Genomic DNA, 14,129 nt, shown 5'->3' on the forward strand with positions numbered 1-14,129 from the left:
AATGCCTAACATCGGATTTCAAAACTAACAGGTACAATCTCAGTGCCTTATGATCAGAATATGCAAAAAAAAAAAAAAAGTCAAAGTATAGTATTTCTGGAAAAGTAGCATTTCATATCTATCCATCTTTACCTTAGTCAAAGTAAAATGGGGGAGGGGGATGGCATTGCAGGCATATGCCTTAGGAATATGAGATGGATCTAAAATTGAATAAGCCTCCTTTAAAATCACTTATTTCTTCAGCATTTTATAAAAGTTTTTATTCTTCTTCAATTGAAAAGTAAATCCATGTAAACTGTTAATATCATTTATAAAGAACCCATTGTCCTCAAATAGGTAATAAATCAAAGTTAAGTTCTATGGCACAATATGTCTTCTAGAAGTGTCATCAAATACTGGTGAAGGTAGGCAGCATGGTATAGCAGATAAAAGAGGCACTCTTCCTACCCAGCAGGGCCACCCAGCTTTTTTGAGCTGATGCAAGTTATTTAAACTCTATGTATGCATTTCTCTCTCAGTAGTAAAATGGCAGTCATTGCTAAAAGTTATTATGAAGTTTAAATCAAATAATATATACATAAACCCTTGGCCACGCACAATCTGGTATTGAATGAGCAGTCAACAAATGTTCACTCTGATTACAATTATTATTTTACAGATACTATGAAGTTCAACCATTTTGCTCTCCTCTATTGACTAAGGAATTACAGAGGAGATTTTAAAATCTTCTTTAAATTCCTTCCAACTTTAATAAGAGACTTTGTGGACCCCTCCTGGAAATAAAACAAGAACAACAGCTGTTCCTTCTTTTTAAGTGGGAAGTCTGCCTTTTGAGAAATGCCAGATCAAATAACATACACAGGACCTCTGTCCTACACAGTGATATTATTAGAACATGGAACTTGAGGTGTTCTTCAACTCTACAGGAAGATTTTCTAACCCTAAAGTTCAAATGAGGTGAAGAAAGTATCCAAGTACACTGACCCAGCAATTTTGCTCCACGTACACCAAGAGAACTGAAAACATGCCCACACAAAAACCTCAACCCCACTGTTCATAAGCAACACTATTCATAGAGGCCAAAAGGTAGAAATAACCCAAATATCTATCAACTGATAAATGGATGAACAAAATGTGGCATTGGCTATACAATGAAATATTATTCAACCATAAGAAGAAATGAAGTATTAATATACGCTGCAACATGGATAAACCTCGAAAACATCATGTTTAGTGAAAAAAGCCAGCCACGAAAGACAATTAGATGATTACACTTATATGAAATGTCCAGAATAGGCAAATCTACAGATTTAGAAAATAGATTAATGGTTTCCTAAGGATGGACAAGTTGTGGAAAAACAGGGAGTGACCACCAACAGGTACAGGATTTCTTTCTGAAGTGATGAAAATCTTCTAGAATTGACTAGTGACAGTTGTACAACTATGTATATACTAAAAATCACTAAATTGTAAACTTGAAATAGTTAAACTGTATGGTATGTGATTTATATATCAATAAGGCTATTATGAAAACAAAGCACCCAATTAGTAAAAACATTATCTCCATGGAAAAAACAATCCTCATCATCAATTTTTCTGGATATACAATATAAGAATCCCTTCCCCAAACCCCAAAACCAAAGTAGTAGTTTCTGAGCCTAAACCTTAGAAAGGTGGTAGACAAAAGGAGCAAGAACGATTTTTAAGACAAAATTTCCACCCTCATAAATTTTACAGCACAACCAAGGAGAGGAGACAATAATTTGCACTCGTCTTCTCCCACTTCAAATATTCCAGGTGCATGTCTTTTTAAATCAGAGGCTTTCAACCAAGACTAAACTTAAAATTACCCATGGAGCTTTTAAAATATGCCAGTGGCATTGCCCATGTCCTAGCCCTAAACTCCAATTTAAGTAGTCTCAGACCTTTGGTCTTTAAAGTCCCCAAATGATTCTAACAAGCAATTAGGATGAAGAACTGATGCTGACAGTCATCCCAGGAGCTAGACATGAGCTGTTTTCTCAACTGCACCCACTAAAAAGTCCCCCTTCCCAACAAGGAATGAACAATTAATTCCATGAGGTTCCTTGTACTACACTTCAGTATGTTCTAAGAATATTCATATTAGACATTCCAATTATAGGTGGATTTAAATACACATCCAAAAAAAATTAAGAGCATAGAATTTCAAATTAATACAGTGCTTTTTAAAAATTAGTCATACAAATTAACATGACTGGCTAAGATAATTCTATTAGCCTTATACTGACTGCTCTCCATGGATATTCAATTTCCAAATTGGTGTAACAGCTTAATACTTATGCTCAGAAACTGTTTAATTAGTCATCAAGGTACATTTAGTATTATTAGTACCCTGTATCTGGGAATTACCTCACCTCATCCAGTTAAGTCATTCATTTACTACTCCCAAACCACCGGAGATTTTAAAACTTCAAAGTTGTTAGTTTCCATTTATTGCCAACAATTACATTTAGCTCAAACTTCATAAAAGTCTTTTGGCTAGACTATATTGTGCTACGATTCCAAGCAAATATGGAAATAACTTTATACAACAGTAAACTTAAGCACAGGAAAAAATTAATTTAGCTAAAAAACTATATAAAGTTCAGTTGTCAGACATATAAAGAAGAAATGGAAGATAGCTTTTAATATTTGGTTTTAGTTATCTTACACCTGCTGCCTGATAATTAAAGTGTAAAGAAAGGTATCGGCATGGTTTGTAAAATGCTATGACTATCTATGACTGCTTAATACACTTTAGAAGCATGAAATACACAGAGGACAGAGCAACTTTAAGTCATCTTCACCTCTGCCCATACAAAACCTTACGGTTTACAATACAAAGAATCATCAGGGAAAAAAAAGTCATATTTTTAAGTTCTTTTTTTAAAAAAAGGTAAGCATTAGCAACTGAAGAATGAGTTATCCTGAAGAAAACAATATGTTTATGGAGGTTTTATTGCATCCAATAGCTGATTTGTCAAAGGGTCTCCAAGAGAAAGCTTCTTAGACCATTACATCTCAGACCTTACCAAAATTTTTCCAAAAATGCTATTCAATCTTTGTACAAAAATGAGCTGAGCACCTCTAATCTGAAATCTGAAATGTTCCAAAATCCAAAACATTTTGATCCACCTAACTTCATTTGACAGGCCACAGTCAAAATACATAAAATTATTTAAAATATTGTATAAAGTTACTTTTAGCCTATGTGTATAACACATATACGAAATATATATGAATTCTGTGTTCAGACTTGGGTCCTCTCCCCAAGATATCCTGCTATATATACACAAATATTCCAAAATCTGAAATCCAAAACACTTTTTCAGTTCCAAGCCATTTCACATAAAGGACAATCAGCCTGCATGTACTTACAGATACACTTTAGAGTCTTCTTAAAACATCTAATATAGTATTGGAGCTAGTAAAGCTGAGCTGAGACCAGATCTCATGCCCAATTCCCCACTTAACCTCACCTGACCCTTTTTCAAGTGAAATATGTTTCTTTCATTACCATGAATTTGATGATCATTAAAAGGGCCTCAGGGCAGTTACCTGCTCTAGCCTGTAATATGTCAGGAACTCCACAAGGGCAAACTAGTCAGTATCAAGACTATACTCTGAGAAAACAATGATCTCTGTTCTTAAGATTTGCAGAACTGAAAAGCATCTTATGACAAGGCAATCAGGATCAGATATGCATCATTTGGTCACCAACCTCTATAAACTGCTTCTTAATCAGTCTTCTGGCAAAATGGATGTGAACAAGAGTCCTCCATCTTAGTGAGCTGGCTTTCTTTCTTTCTCTTTGGTATTGGGGATTGAACCCAGATGCTTTACCACTGAGCTATATCCCCAGCCCTTTTTAAAAATGTTTTATTGAGACAGGGTCTCAATAAGGGTAAAATTCAATCCAAAGCAGATGAATAGAAATATATGTAATATATAAATGTGTAGAGAGATCAATGCTGACAAATTTTATGCATCATAATTCTATTTTATAAGATCTGGAATTTGCTTCAAAATAACAGTGAATGAGAGACTTAAACTAGTGGCTACACTCTGATGACGATTATAGCCAGGTAATACATGAGGAATCATTAAACTAGCCCACTTTAAGGTATGTTTTTAAATCCCTGTAATAAAAATTTCTTTTTTAATTTAAATTTAAGCCAGGCACTGTGGTGCATGTCTGTTAACCCATCAACTCAGGAAGCTGAGGCAGGAGGATCTCAAGTTTGAGACCAGCCTCAGCAACTTAGCAAAACCCTGTCTCAAATTTTTTAAAAAATTTCAAAACGGCTAGGGATGTAGCTCAAGAGGTAAAAAGCTCTTGGATCTAATCCCCAGTCCACAAAATTAATCATTAATTTAAAATTCAAGTTCAATATCTATTCTACCACCAATCATAGAACATCGATATAATAAAATATAACAGACATTAAAATTTACAAGTATGACCATTTCAGCATACAAAACAATTACATGAAATGTTCAATTAAGTGCATGATGTAAAATTCATTTATAACCAAAATCAGCTTTAAACATCACTCAGAGATATAGATGTCTTTCATAAAATCAACCCATGTCTCAAACTTCAGACACATTCAAAACTTACAAAATATAAAAACTTAGCCACCATTGTTCAAGTGAACTTACTTCTTGATACTTCCTAGTGACAAACCAAGTTTAATCCAATTTAGGCAACTCCAAAGATATATAGACTTGTGCAAACTTGTGACAAAATTTCCACTTTCAGTTTGTTAGTGTTTTAGTTCTCCATTATTGCAAATTCACATTCTCATTAAATAAACACTATTACCCACCTGAATTTTACAGATAAGAAAATCTGAGACTCAGATAAGAAAATCTGAGTTAAGTAACTTGCCCTAGGCCACACAACCACTAAGCAATGATGCTACTGCAGCTGTGTCTTACTTTAAAGCCCAAGATATCGTTCCATATTACTGCTAATAAACCAAGTATCCTCCTTGCCCTATAGCCCCGGAAATGCAAACATGCCTAAAGAAATTCAAGCTGTGGTACTGAATGACTTAATGCCACCAGAGAGCTCCCTGAAACACAAATTATTCTAAACACATGTAAACTATACTTTAATTAATGGAACTGCCCATCATTCTTCCCCTAAAATAGATATTAACCTGTATAAGAATTTTGACACTTGAAAAAAGCTAAAAGCTAAGAATTTCTAATTCTTTTATTCTTTTTTAAAAATACTTTTTTAGTTATACATGTACACAATATCTTTATTTTTATGTGGTGCTGAAGATCAAATGAAGTGTCTCACATGTGCGAGGCAAGCATTCTGCCACTGAGCCACATCCCAGCCCTCTTTTATTCTTAATAAGCTATAAAACTATAGAAAAATAAACCTCTCCTCTCAGAAAAATTTCACAGGAAAAAAAAAGGTTACATTTAACTTAACTTTTTAAGAAGTAGGGCAAAATACATAACTAGTGTTTAATTATTTGGAGACTTTGCTGAAGCTGATCTTTGCTAAAGAATTTAAATGAGAGTAAATGATAAAGTTTTTCTTTTAAAAAAATTATATCTACAATATTATACTGTTAAATGATAAATGTAGTATAGGATGACCCCAATTTAGTTTTAAAACACCTTCCTCCCTTCATCTGCACATTGGGGGAAAAAAAGATTACATACATGTCTGTGTGTACAAAAATATTTGAGGTGATTATGGCTGGACAGTTGACGACTTCTATATTTTTCCTATTTCACTTAAATTTTCTACAAAGCACAGGTATTATTTTTAGAAAAACGTCTAAAAATGTTATTTTTAAAAAATGCATAGAAGAGAAACTGTCTAAAAAGGACTGGCCAGAGACCAGTGGAAAACCAATGGTCCCCAGGAGATGAATCAGTGGAACCATAAGTGTTTCCTCGGGTCATTACAAAAGAGAGCTGTATGGGACTTATAAAAGTGTAATTGTTACTTTCAAGCTCACTGAGTTTGTTAAGGTTACTAAGCTTAAGTAATTCCAAAGTAAACACATTATCCTGGGTCTCCAATACTGTCTTCAGTAAAGTCTTTTACAGTGAGGTTCAGAAAACTTAAGAGCATCCCTCATTGAAACTCTTGCTTGGGGGCCCAGAATATAACCTTATACTACTGTAAAAACAGGTTTAAGAATACACAAAATAAATACACTGTTGATGGCAGCTCCACTTCCTAGTCCATCATTCAGCAATATGATCCTATAATAGCAAAGATGTGGTTCAATCACCAAAACATTTGCAAATAAGAGCCCGTGAGTGACTTTCCTTTCATCTCCATACTCCTCACTAGCATTCAGTTTTTTCAGTGAACCTTCCCTTTACTGATGAGATACAGGTCCAAGTAAGTGATTACTGTCATCATATATCAGAGTTAGCAACCATCCGACTGAATCCCTGCAAAGCAAGTTAACCAGTGAGGGAAAACCTACTAAAAACCTTTCCAAGGGTAGTAATAAACTAACAAAGCAATGCAGAGCACTTTATAGTTCCATAGGTTAGGAAATAAAACATGAATTGCCCGAAACAAATTCAAGAAGTAAAATGGTTGTACCAAGGAGGTCCCTGGTCCAGCTCTCAGAGTTCTTGCTAGAGACAACTAAGAAATCTGTCAATACTTTAAAGGGCTATGGCAGAGAGCAGAACTTGGGACACAATATTCCAAAGAACTGTGAACTCCTCTCCTACACTACACACTCCAGGGAACATAAGCATAAACTGCTGTGATACATCCAACACGGAACTCTCTAACCAGCACTGCCCGCCAACTTAATCTTTACCCTAAGTTTTCACTCTAAAGTATTAAGGAAATCTTTTGCTGTGTAAAAATATCTGACTTAATGAAAATCACTGAGAAAATGGGATCCATTGTACAGCCAATTCTGCTGAAATATAATCCTCAGGAAAGTCAGGGGTCCTCAGAAGAGTTTTACAAAAACACTGAGAAGGATTTTAAATGTGTTATCTGTGTTCTTTAAGTTACTTTATTTCCAAGAAGTCAATGTTACATAATATTTCTTGACTACATTGACTGTGCCAGTGAAATACAGGAAGAAGTATTACTTCTGGACCTAGTTTCTACCTCTAAGGAAAGCCTTTCCATTTTTATAGCTAACATGACAAAATCCACTTTTCAGCCAAACTTCCCCAACACAGCAGTTTAGATACTATTTCAAATACTATTAAATTTAATGGCAGGTCTAAATTCAGACTTTTCATTTCACTTTTGCACCTACTGGAAATTATTTCACTCAAAATAATTATGTCTTCAGATGATTTCCTATTTCCACTTAAAGTGGAAACAAATTAGAACACTTCAAATTCTATTTGCACTTCCCAAACACAAAAATGACTCATTTGTCTGGCATCATCAGAAAATGAAGTTCTCCACATTAAGCATTTTCCAGATAACTAAAGCCCACAAAAGTGGAGAGCTCATCTATCTTGTTCCCCACTATGTCCGCCAGAGCCTAGAACAGTATCTAGATGTTCAGAAAGTCACTAAATGCAAGAGTAAATTTTTGTTTTGTTTACTTTTGTAAAACTCTTTTATTTTTAACCATTTGATGAAAATTTCCCTACAATGAATTAGTCATTCCTCCTTTAAAAAAAAAAAAAAAAGACACTGAACAGAAATCAAGACTTTCTTCTTACTTTGGGTATCACTAGAAATGGCAATCACTCCACTCTGCTATCAGACACTTAATCCTCTGAAGCTATTAAAATGCACAGGACTTTTTGCTACCATGTTAAAATGCCCTCCATGCTATGCTTTTCCTTTTCTCATATGAGCTATCATGTCTCCTTGCTGCTGCTGCTGCTGCTGCTGCTGCTGCTGCCGCCGCCACCACCACCGCCACCCCCACCACCGCCACCCCCATCTTTTACACACAAATGTCTGGCAAGGTTCTGAAGTTAAATATGTCTCTAAAGCAGAATAAAATATATGGACTTGGGTTACACTTCTACTTCTAAACTGTTACTACAGATTCTATGTATTTAACAGACTCTGTGCACGGGTATGCATACACACATGCACACACACATGTACACACACATGTACACACACAAACACACACTCTCATTCATTCTCTCTCTCTCTCTCTCTCTCTCTCTCTCTCTCTCTCTCTCCAGAAAATCTGAGATGGTTCTGTTAATTTTAAATGGGTATCTTAAGGACTTTCATTTAAGTGCTAAATTTCAAATATTAATCATGAGTAATGGCTCAAAAAGTAGCTCCAATATAAACTTCAGGGCACATACACTTAGAAGACACCAGGCACCATAAAGCTGGGTCTCATCTTGCTTGATAGGCTATAATAGGGCCACAATTTAGATTCACTGTTCCAAAGTTCATGGCAGCAAAAATCAAACACACTGGCAGCCATGGTGCACTATGCTTGCCCAGAAAGGCCTGTCTCCCTGAACCTGAAAGTGGAAAGGATAATTTAAGTGTAGCATTTAGTTTATACAATACAACTGGGGTTCCTTCCCCACAACAAACTTTGAATAATGTTTATAATTTAGCAATCAACTGAAATGATGAAAGAAGTACCACAATTGAAATAAAATATTTATGTATTTTAAACCAGTAAAGCTGTGTCTTCAAAAGCAAAGAGAAATACAGTTCTGAATTAGGGATGGATACAAATAAAATGGGGGATTTGTTTATTTGGGTCTTTGAGTTGTTTTTCTTCTTCTCAAAGATTTAATGAACTTTCATTTGAAATAAGCATAGTTTACTAAATTAAAGGATCTGATTAAGTATTCCTTAAAAGTAACTAGCTGGATAAACAATAAAGCAAGTTATCCAGGAGTCAAGAAGAGAAAAATTACTCCAGACTGTTTTATGAATATTCTTCCAAAGTCACCAATCCTTCAACAAAAATAGTTCAACGGAAGATTTCAGTTCCTGGTACTGAACTGAACAAAGAGAACCACATGTTTTTAATGGTTGCTCATAAACGACCCAAATAAATCTCCAAAAGAACAGCAGTGGTTCTTTCTGTATTTTTCCCTTCAAAACTCACAAGACCAATTCAACATCGAAATAAAAATTACTGTACTTTATGGCACCACTCACTTTGTGACACATTTATTTGCTGTCATGAAAGTTAGTGCCTCAACAAACTAAATGAGATTTAGGGAAATTTTTCTTTTTTTCTTTTTTCTTTAAACAGCACAAAATGTCCTTGCCATTTGCGGCAGAAAGAGTTTACCCACCTCAAATAAGAAGATTTTCAAACTAAGTGAGAGACCTAAGTATTTATATATAAATGTTACAAGGAGTATTTCCAAATAGCTTTCCAATCAATTATAATGCTGACCTTAGATCAGAATTACACTGCTAACTACCATTTATAGGAAATGAAGCCTACACAACAGAAATATAATATACAGTTTAACCACTGATGTTCTACTTTCCCCAACTTTAACTCAAAATTAAAACACAGAGCAACAGCACACCCTGCTGGAAGTTAATAACACAACTAGAATAATCAGCAGCCCTGAAACACTAATTTCCCACTAACTGAAAACATAGATGCATGGGCATTAACCATCAGATGCCTCCACATATGATCTTAAAGGTTAAAGTACGACTTAGAATAACTTTCAGATGAAAAGATACTGGTTTTTTCCTCCTTCTTTCTCTGGCTCCACCCACCCCCAACCACCTTAAGTAATTTTACTCTATCTGGATTTAACTCTAAATAAAAATATTCTCAAATCTGCTTTCTGTAAAGAAAAACTAATAATCTCATAAAAGAGGAAACTGAGGCCATTTTCTACACGAAATTGCTTTAAATGTCCCTTCTCCTTCCCATTCCGAGTTTGTCTTTCATATATCCCTAAAGACCACCATTAGGAATCCACAAGGCAGCCTGGAGGTCTATGAACCACAATTCACATGCCAGTGGCAAAATGCCTATACAGATTCTGGAATTCAAAACATGCAGACTATATTAAGAAACCACATGGCCATGAAACTGCATCTAGGATGTTTCAATGTTTTCTTAGACATGAAAAATCCTAGAAGCCATTGTCTAAGTAATCCAACTCCACCCTCTTAATTCAAATTTAAAGGAATCAGAGAATAGACAGAAAAAATCTCAAGGTTTTTTAAATGTGCTATTTGGGCTATAAAACGGAAACTCCTTGATACCACTGAAATCTCTTCATAGAGAAAAACAGACTGTTATATAGTATTAATCTATAGTATTCTGAGTGACCAGTTATCAACTTGGTGGCTACTCCCACATCTAAAAGGTACAGACTAACCTGTGGTTTACCTGCAGGGAGGACATTCTTTGGAAGGCCTGTAATTGTGTAAAACCAATGAACTGGGCCAAGAATGATCAAACACTTGAGTTTAGTTTTATTCAAAAATTGCAAAGGCAATAAGCAGCTCAGGTCTATTTTACTGAAATTATAACCAGTGTCACATTTACTTCATAATTTAAATCAAGATACATTTGAATTAGAATTTTAAAAGGATACCAACCTCAAGCCTCTTTTCAAGTGATTCAATTCTGTCCTTTTTGCTAGCTAGATTAGCCCGTGTATAGCGGCTCTGCCCAGGAAGATATAAAACTTGACTGTAGCATTCTTCCCACACCTGGTTATAAGCTTCACTGGAGAGTTCTCCATGACTCATTCCTTGTTTTACCACTTCCATCTCCTGCACCAGAACATCTTGGGCCTGTTGAGAATAATAATTTCAGTGAGTTTAAGTACTACAAATACTTGTCATCACCAGAAGAGAATTTTAAAAAGACTAGGTTTTTTCCCCTCCTTCCTTAGGCTAAAGGCAAGGAGTTTTGGTTGGCTGATCATTTTTTGGAGGAGGTGGAAGGCAATACCTAAGCCAATTGAGTTATTATACCTATAAGTCAATATAGACTGATTTTAAAACGTCAAGCATCTGTGTTTCCCCAATAGTACAAACATCTTTTGTTTTCACTCATTATAATAGCAGCTACCATTTCTTAAATCAATCATCTATAATGTGTCAGAAACTGGGTTTAAAAGTTTTACATACATTATCTCCAAAGATCACAACTACCTTACAAAAGAGCGAATATTCAATCACCTCAGTTTTCCATTGTTGTTGCTGTTTTGTTGTTTTTGATTTTTGGTACCAGGGACTGAACCCAGGGGCACTTTACTACAGAGTCACAAACCCAGCCCTTTTTATTTTTGAGACAGGCCTCATTAAGTTGCGGAGGCTGGCTTTGAACTTTGAATTCTCCTGCCTCAACTTCCCAAGCTCTGGGATTATAGGCATGTGCCATCATGCTGGGCTTAACCTTGTTTCAAAGCTGTAAACTGAGACTCACAGATTGTAAACTTGTTCAAGACCACATTGCTAGTAAGCAGATAAAGAAGGATCTAAGACAAAATGGCACAATGCTTGGGTATGCTCCATCCACTTTCCCATTCCACCTCAAACTCATCACCTCACAGAATGGTGAAGGGGAATCAGGCCTCTTTTTGACGAAAGGCTTTTTTTCTCTTCCTGAAAGAATACCTCTAACATTGCCAGATAATGAGACTGGAGTCAAAAATAAAGTTCATACAGCAGCTTTGGTTTGCTACAAAAGGAACAGTTTAAAATGACAGGATGACAGGGAAAGGAGCAAGACAGGCCTGGGTTATCATAGCTTTAACATTTGAGTAGCTGTCTGAATTGCTTAATTTCTCTGAGCCCATTTCTCATCCATAAAATGGGGATAGCACCTATCTGATATGTTTGTCATTAGGATTAAATGAAGAATATATATGCAAAGAGCTCAGTCCAACACCAGACACACAGAATTCCATGAACATATCATAAACCCTTGTTTCATGGCTAATGAAAAACTGACAACCGTCTTCTATGCCTTATAGAAGGTTTACAATCTTTCTGGTAATATTGGAAAATAAATATATATCAAAATGTTTTTAAAAAATCAAAAGAAATACCCAAAAAAGCAAAATTTTAACAAAAATGAGAAAATTATGTCTATAGAAAATAAAGAACTGATACTATTAATTGATACTTCTCAAGGGAAACAATGAAAACAAACAATAAATGAAAATCTGAAACCTCATTCAAAAAGGAATGGTACACTGTACACAGTAAAAATTTACAAGTTTTGGCTCTTGTCATTAGGAAAGAATGTAGTAAGTCATCTTTAAAGAGTAAGAATGAAGAATCTGCTTTGAAATAGCTGTTTCAAATTCTTTTTAGAACAAAGAGAAATTCACAGATAAAAAAATGGGAGAATACTTAATATTGTTTCAAATAATCCCAAAGTAATACTTAGAATTATTATTTTTAAAGGTTGTAATAGAAAAATGTATCCCCTACAGAACCTCTAAAAGCAACAATGTGATCCTTGTTTCAGATTTGCATACATAAAATAAATTTAGGAATATTTATTTTCTAAATTCCTTTTCCTCATATTTTCACTCTAAAGAGGAAACTATTCAAGTATTGATTTCAAAACCTGAGTCTCAACTCTAATTCAATGATTAAATGAGCTTGACAGAAAGGAGGCATAGATGTCAATAGATGTCAGTTTCACTATCCCATTTACCAAAAATAAATAATGTCATTCAAAGTTATTCAGAAACCAGGGGCAAGTTATTAATAAACCCTCCCCCCTTTCTCTACTGTCTAAAACTCCTATAAAAATATGTATTAGTTTATAGCAAGGAAAATAGTAAGAAACAAGAAAGATATAAAGAGGAATAATGCAGAATAGAAGATAGGCTTTCTTGCTACACTGTACCACAGCAGACAGTATCATTCCCAAGATAACTCACTCACTTCAGATATAACCCATCTGCTCATGAAGGTATAGCCTTCAGACCTAACTTCTCAGAGGCCCTACTTCCTAATACTATTACAATGGCAATTAAATTCAACATGAATTTTAGAAGGGAGTTTCAAATCACAGCAGCTTCCAGCTAGGAAATAAACTATTTTCTTATGCTATTGTACAGATCTGTTGATCAAAGCAGAAAGAATAAAATGCATATCGTGGAAGAGATAGGACACAGACTTTATACAAGAAATTGTTTCCTTATATAAAAGGGTAGAGGGAAATCATATGAAGGGAATAAATTTCATAAAAAGTATTTCCTTTCTTTGAACAGAAAAACTGCTTAATCTATAATTTTTTTAAAGAATTTAATCTTTATTTTATTTATTTGGTTTTTTTGTTTTGTTTTTTTATGTGACACTGAGGCTCAAATCCAGTGCCTCGCCTGTGCTAGGCAGGCACTCTATAACTAAGCTACAAACCCAGCCCATCTAAAAATATTTTTAAAGTAGACGGTCCCCAACTAACAATGGTTAGACTTTTTATGTTATTACAATGGTGTGAAAGCAATATACATCCAATTCAATCTGTACTTTAAATCTTGAATTTTTATCTGTTTCTAGGCTAGCAACAGGCAGGATAATACTTTCTTGAAAGGCTGATAAGCTGCTCCTCCCTTAGCTCCCCGTCAGCCACGAGTTCATTCTACAGTGTACTGTGTTGATAAAACTATCATGTCTGGTGGGTTAGGTGTACTAAGTGCATTTTCAACTTAATGGTATTTTCATCTTGTAATGGGTTTATCAGTACATAACCCCATGAAAAGTCAATGAGTGGGGGCTGGGGTTGTGGCTCAGTGATAGATCGCTCCCTAGCATGCATGAAACACTGAGTTTGATCCTCAGCACCACATAAATGTAAAATAAAGATATTGTGTCCACCTAAAACTAAAAAATAAATATTTAACAACAACAAAAGTCAATGAGGATCTGTATATAAGTGAGCTTTAAAGGCATCTAATTCTTTTCAGAGACAGCAGAATTGAACACAGGAAGTGGCAACGGCAGCAATTACTGAACAAGCCAATACACCCATGAATCAAAACACCTTGCCACCAGAACCAGTGTTTAGCTGATACACATGTGGGGTGAGAATAAAGTATGTCCTTTTCCTAACACTTCATAAACACTTATCTCCTAATCAAATGCTTCAGTTGTTCATGAATATTAATGTGGCAAAATAAGTTCACATTTGTCCATGACACAC

At 35.0% G+C, this 14,129-nt stretch overlaps 1 protein-coding gene across 1 annotated transcript in view; it reads right to left on the minus strand.

Moving 5' to 3' along the window:
* Cdc5l (cell division cycle 5 like) overlaps positions 1 to 14,129 on the minus strand; it is a 50,965-nt gene that overhangs the window by 6,457 nt on the left and 30,379 nt on the right. Inside the window, exon 14 of the mRNA XM_026394454.2 lies at positions 10,559 to 10,756. Coding sequence (XP_026250239.2) covers positions 10,559 to 10,756 — 198 coding nt within the window. The remainder of the gene's footprint in view (positions 1 to 10,558; positions 10,757 to 14,129) is intronic.

This window comes from Urocitellus parryii, chromosome 8, assembly GCF_045843805.1.
Source record: "Urocitellus parryii isolate mUroPar1 chromosome 8, mUroPar1.hap1, whole genome shotgun sequence".
In the NCBI taxonomy this organism is placed as follows: Eukaryota; Metazoa; Chordata; class Mammalia; order Rodentia; family Sciuridae; genus Urocitellus; species Urocitellus parryii.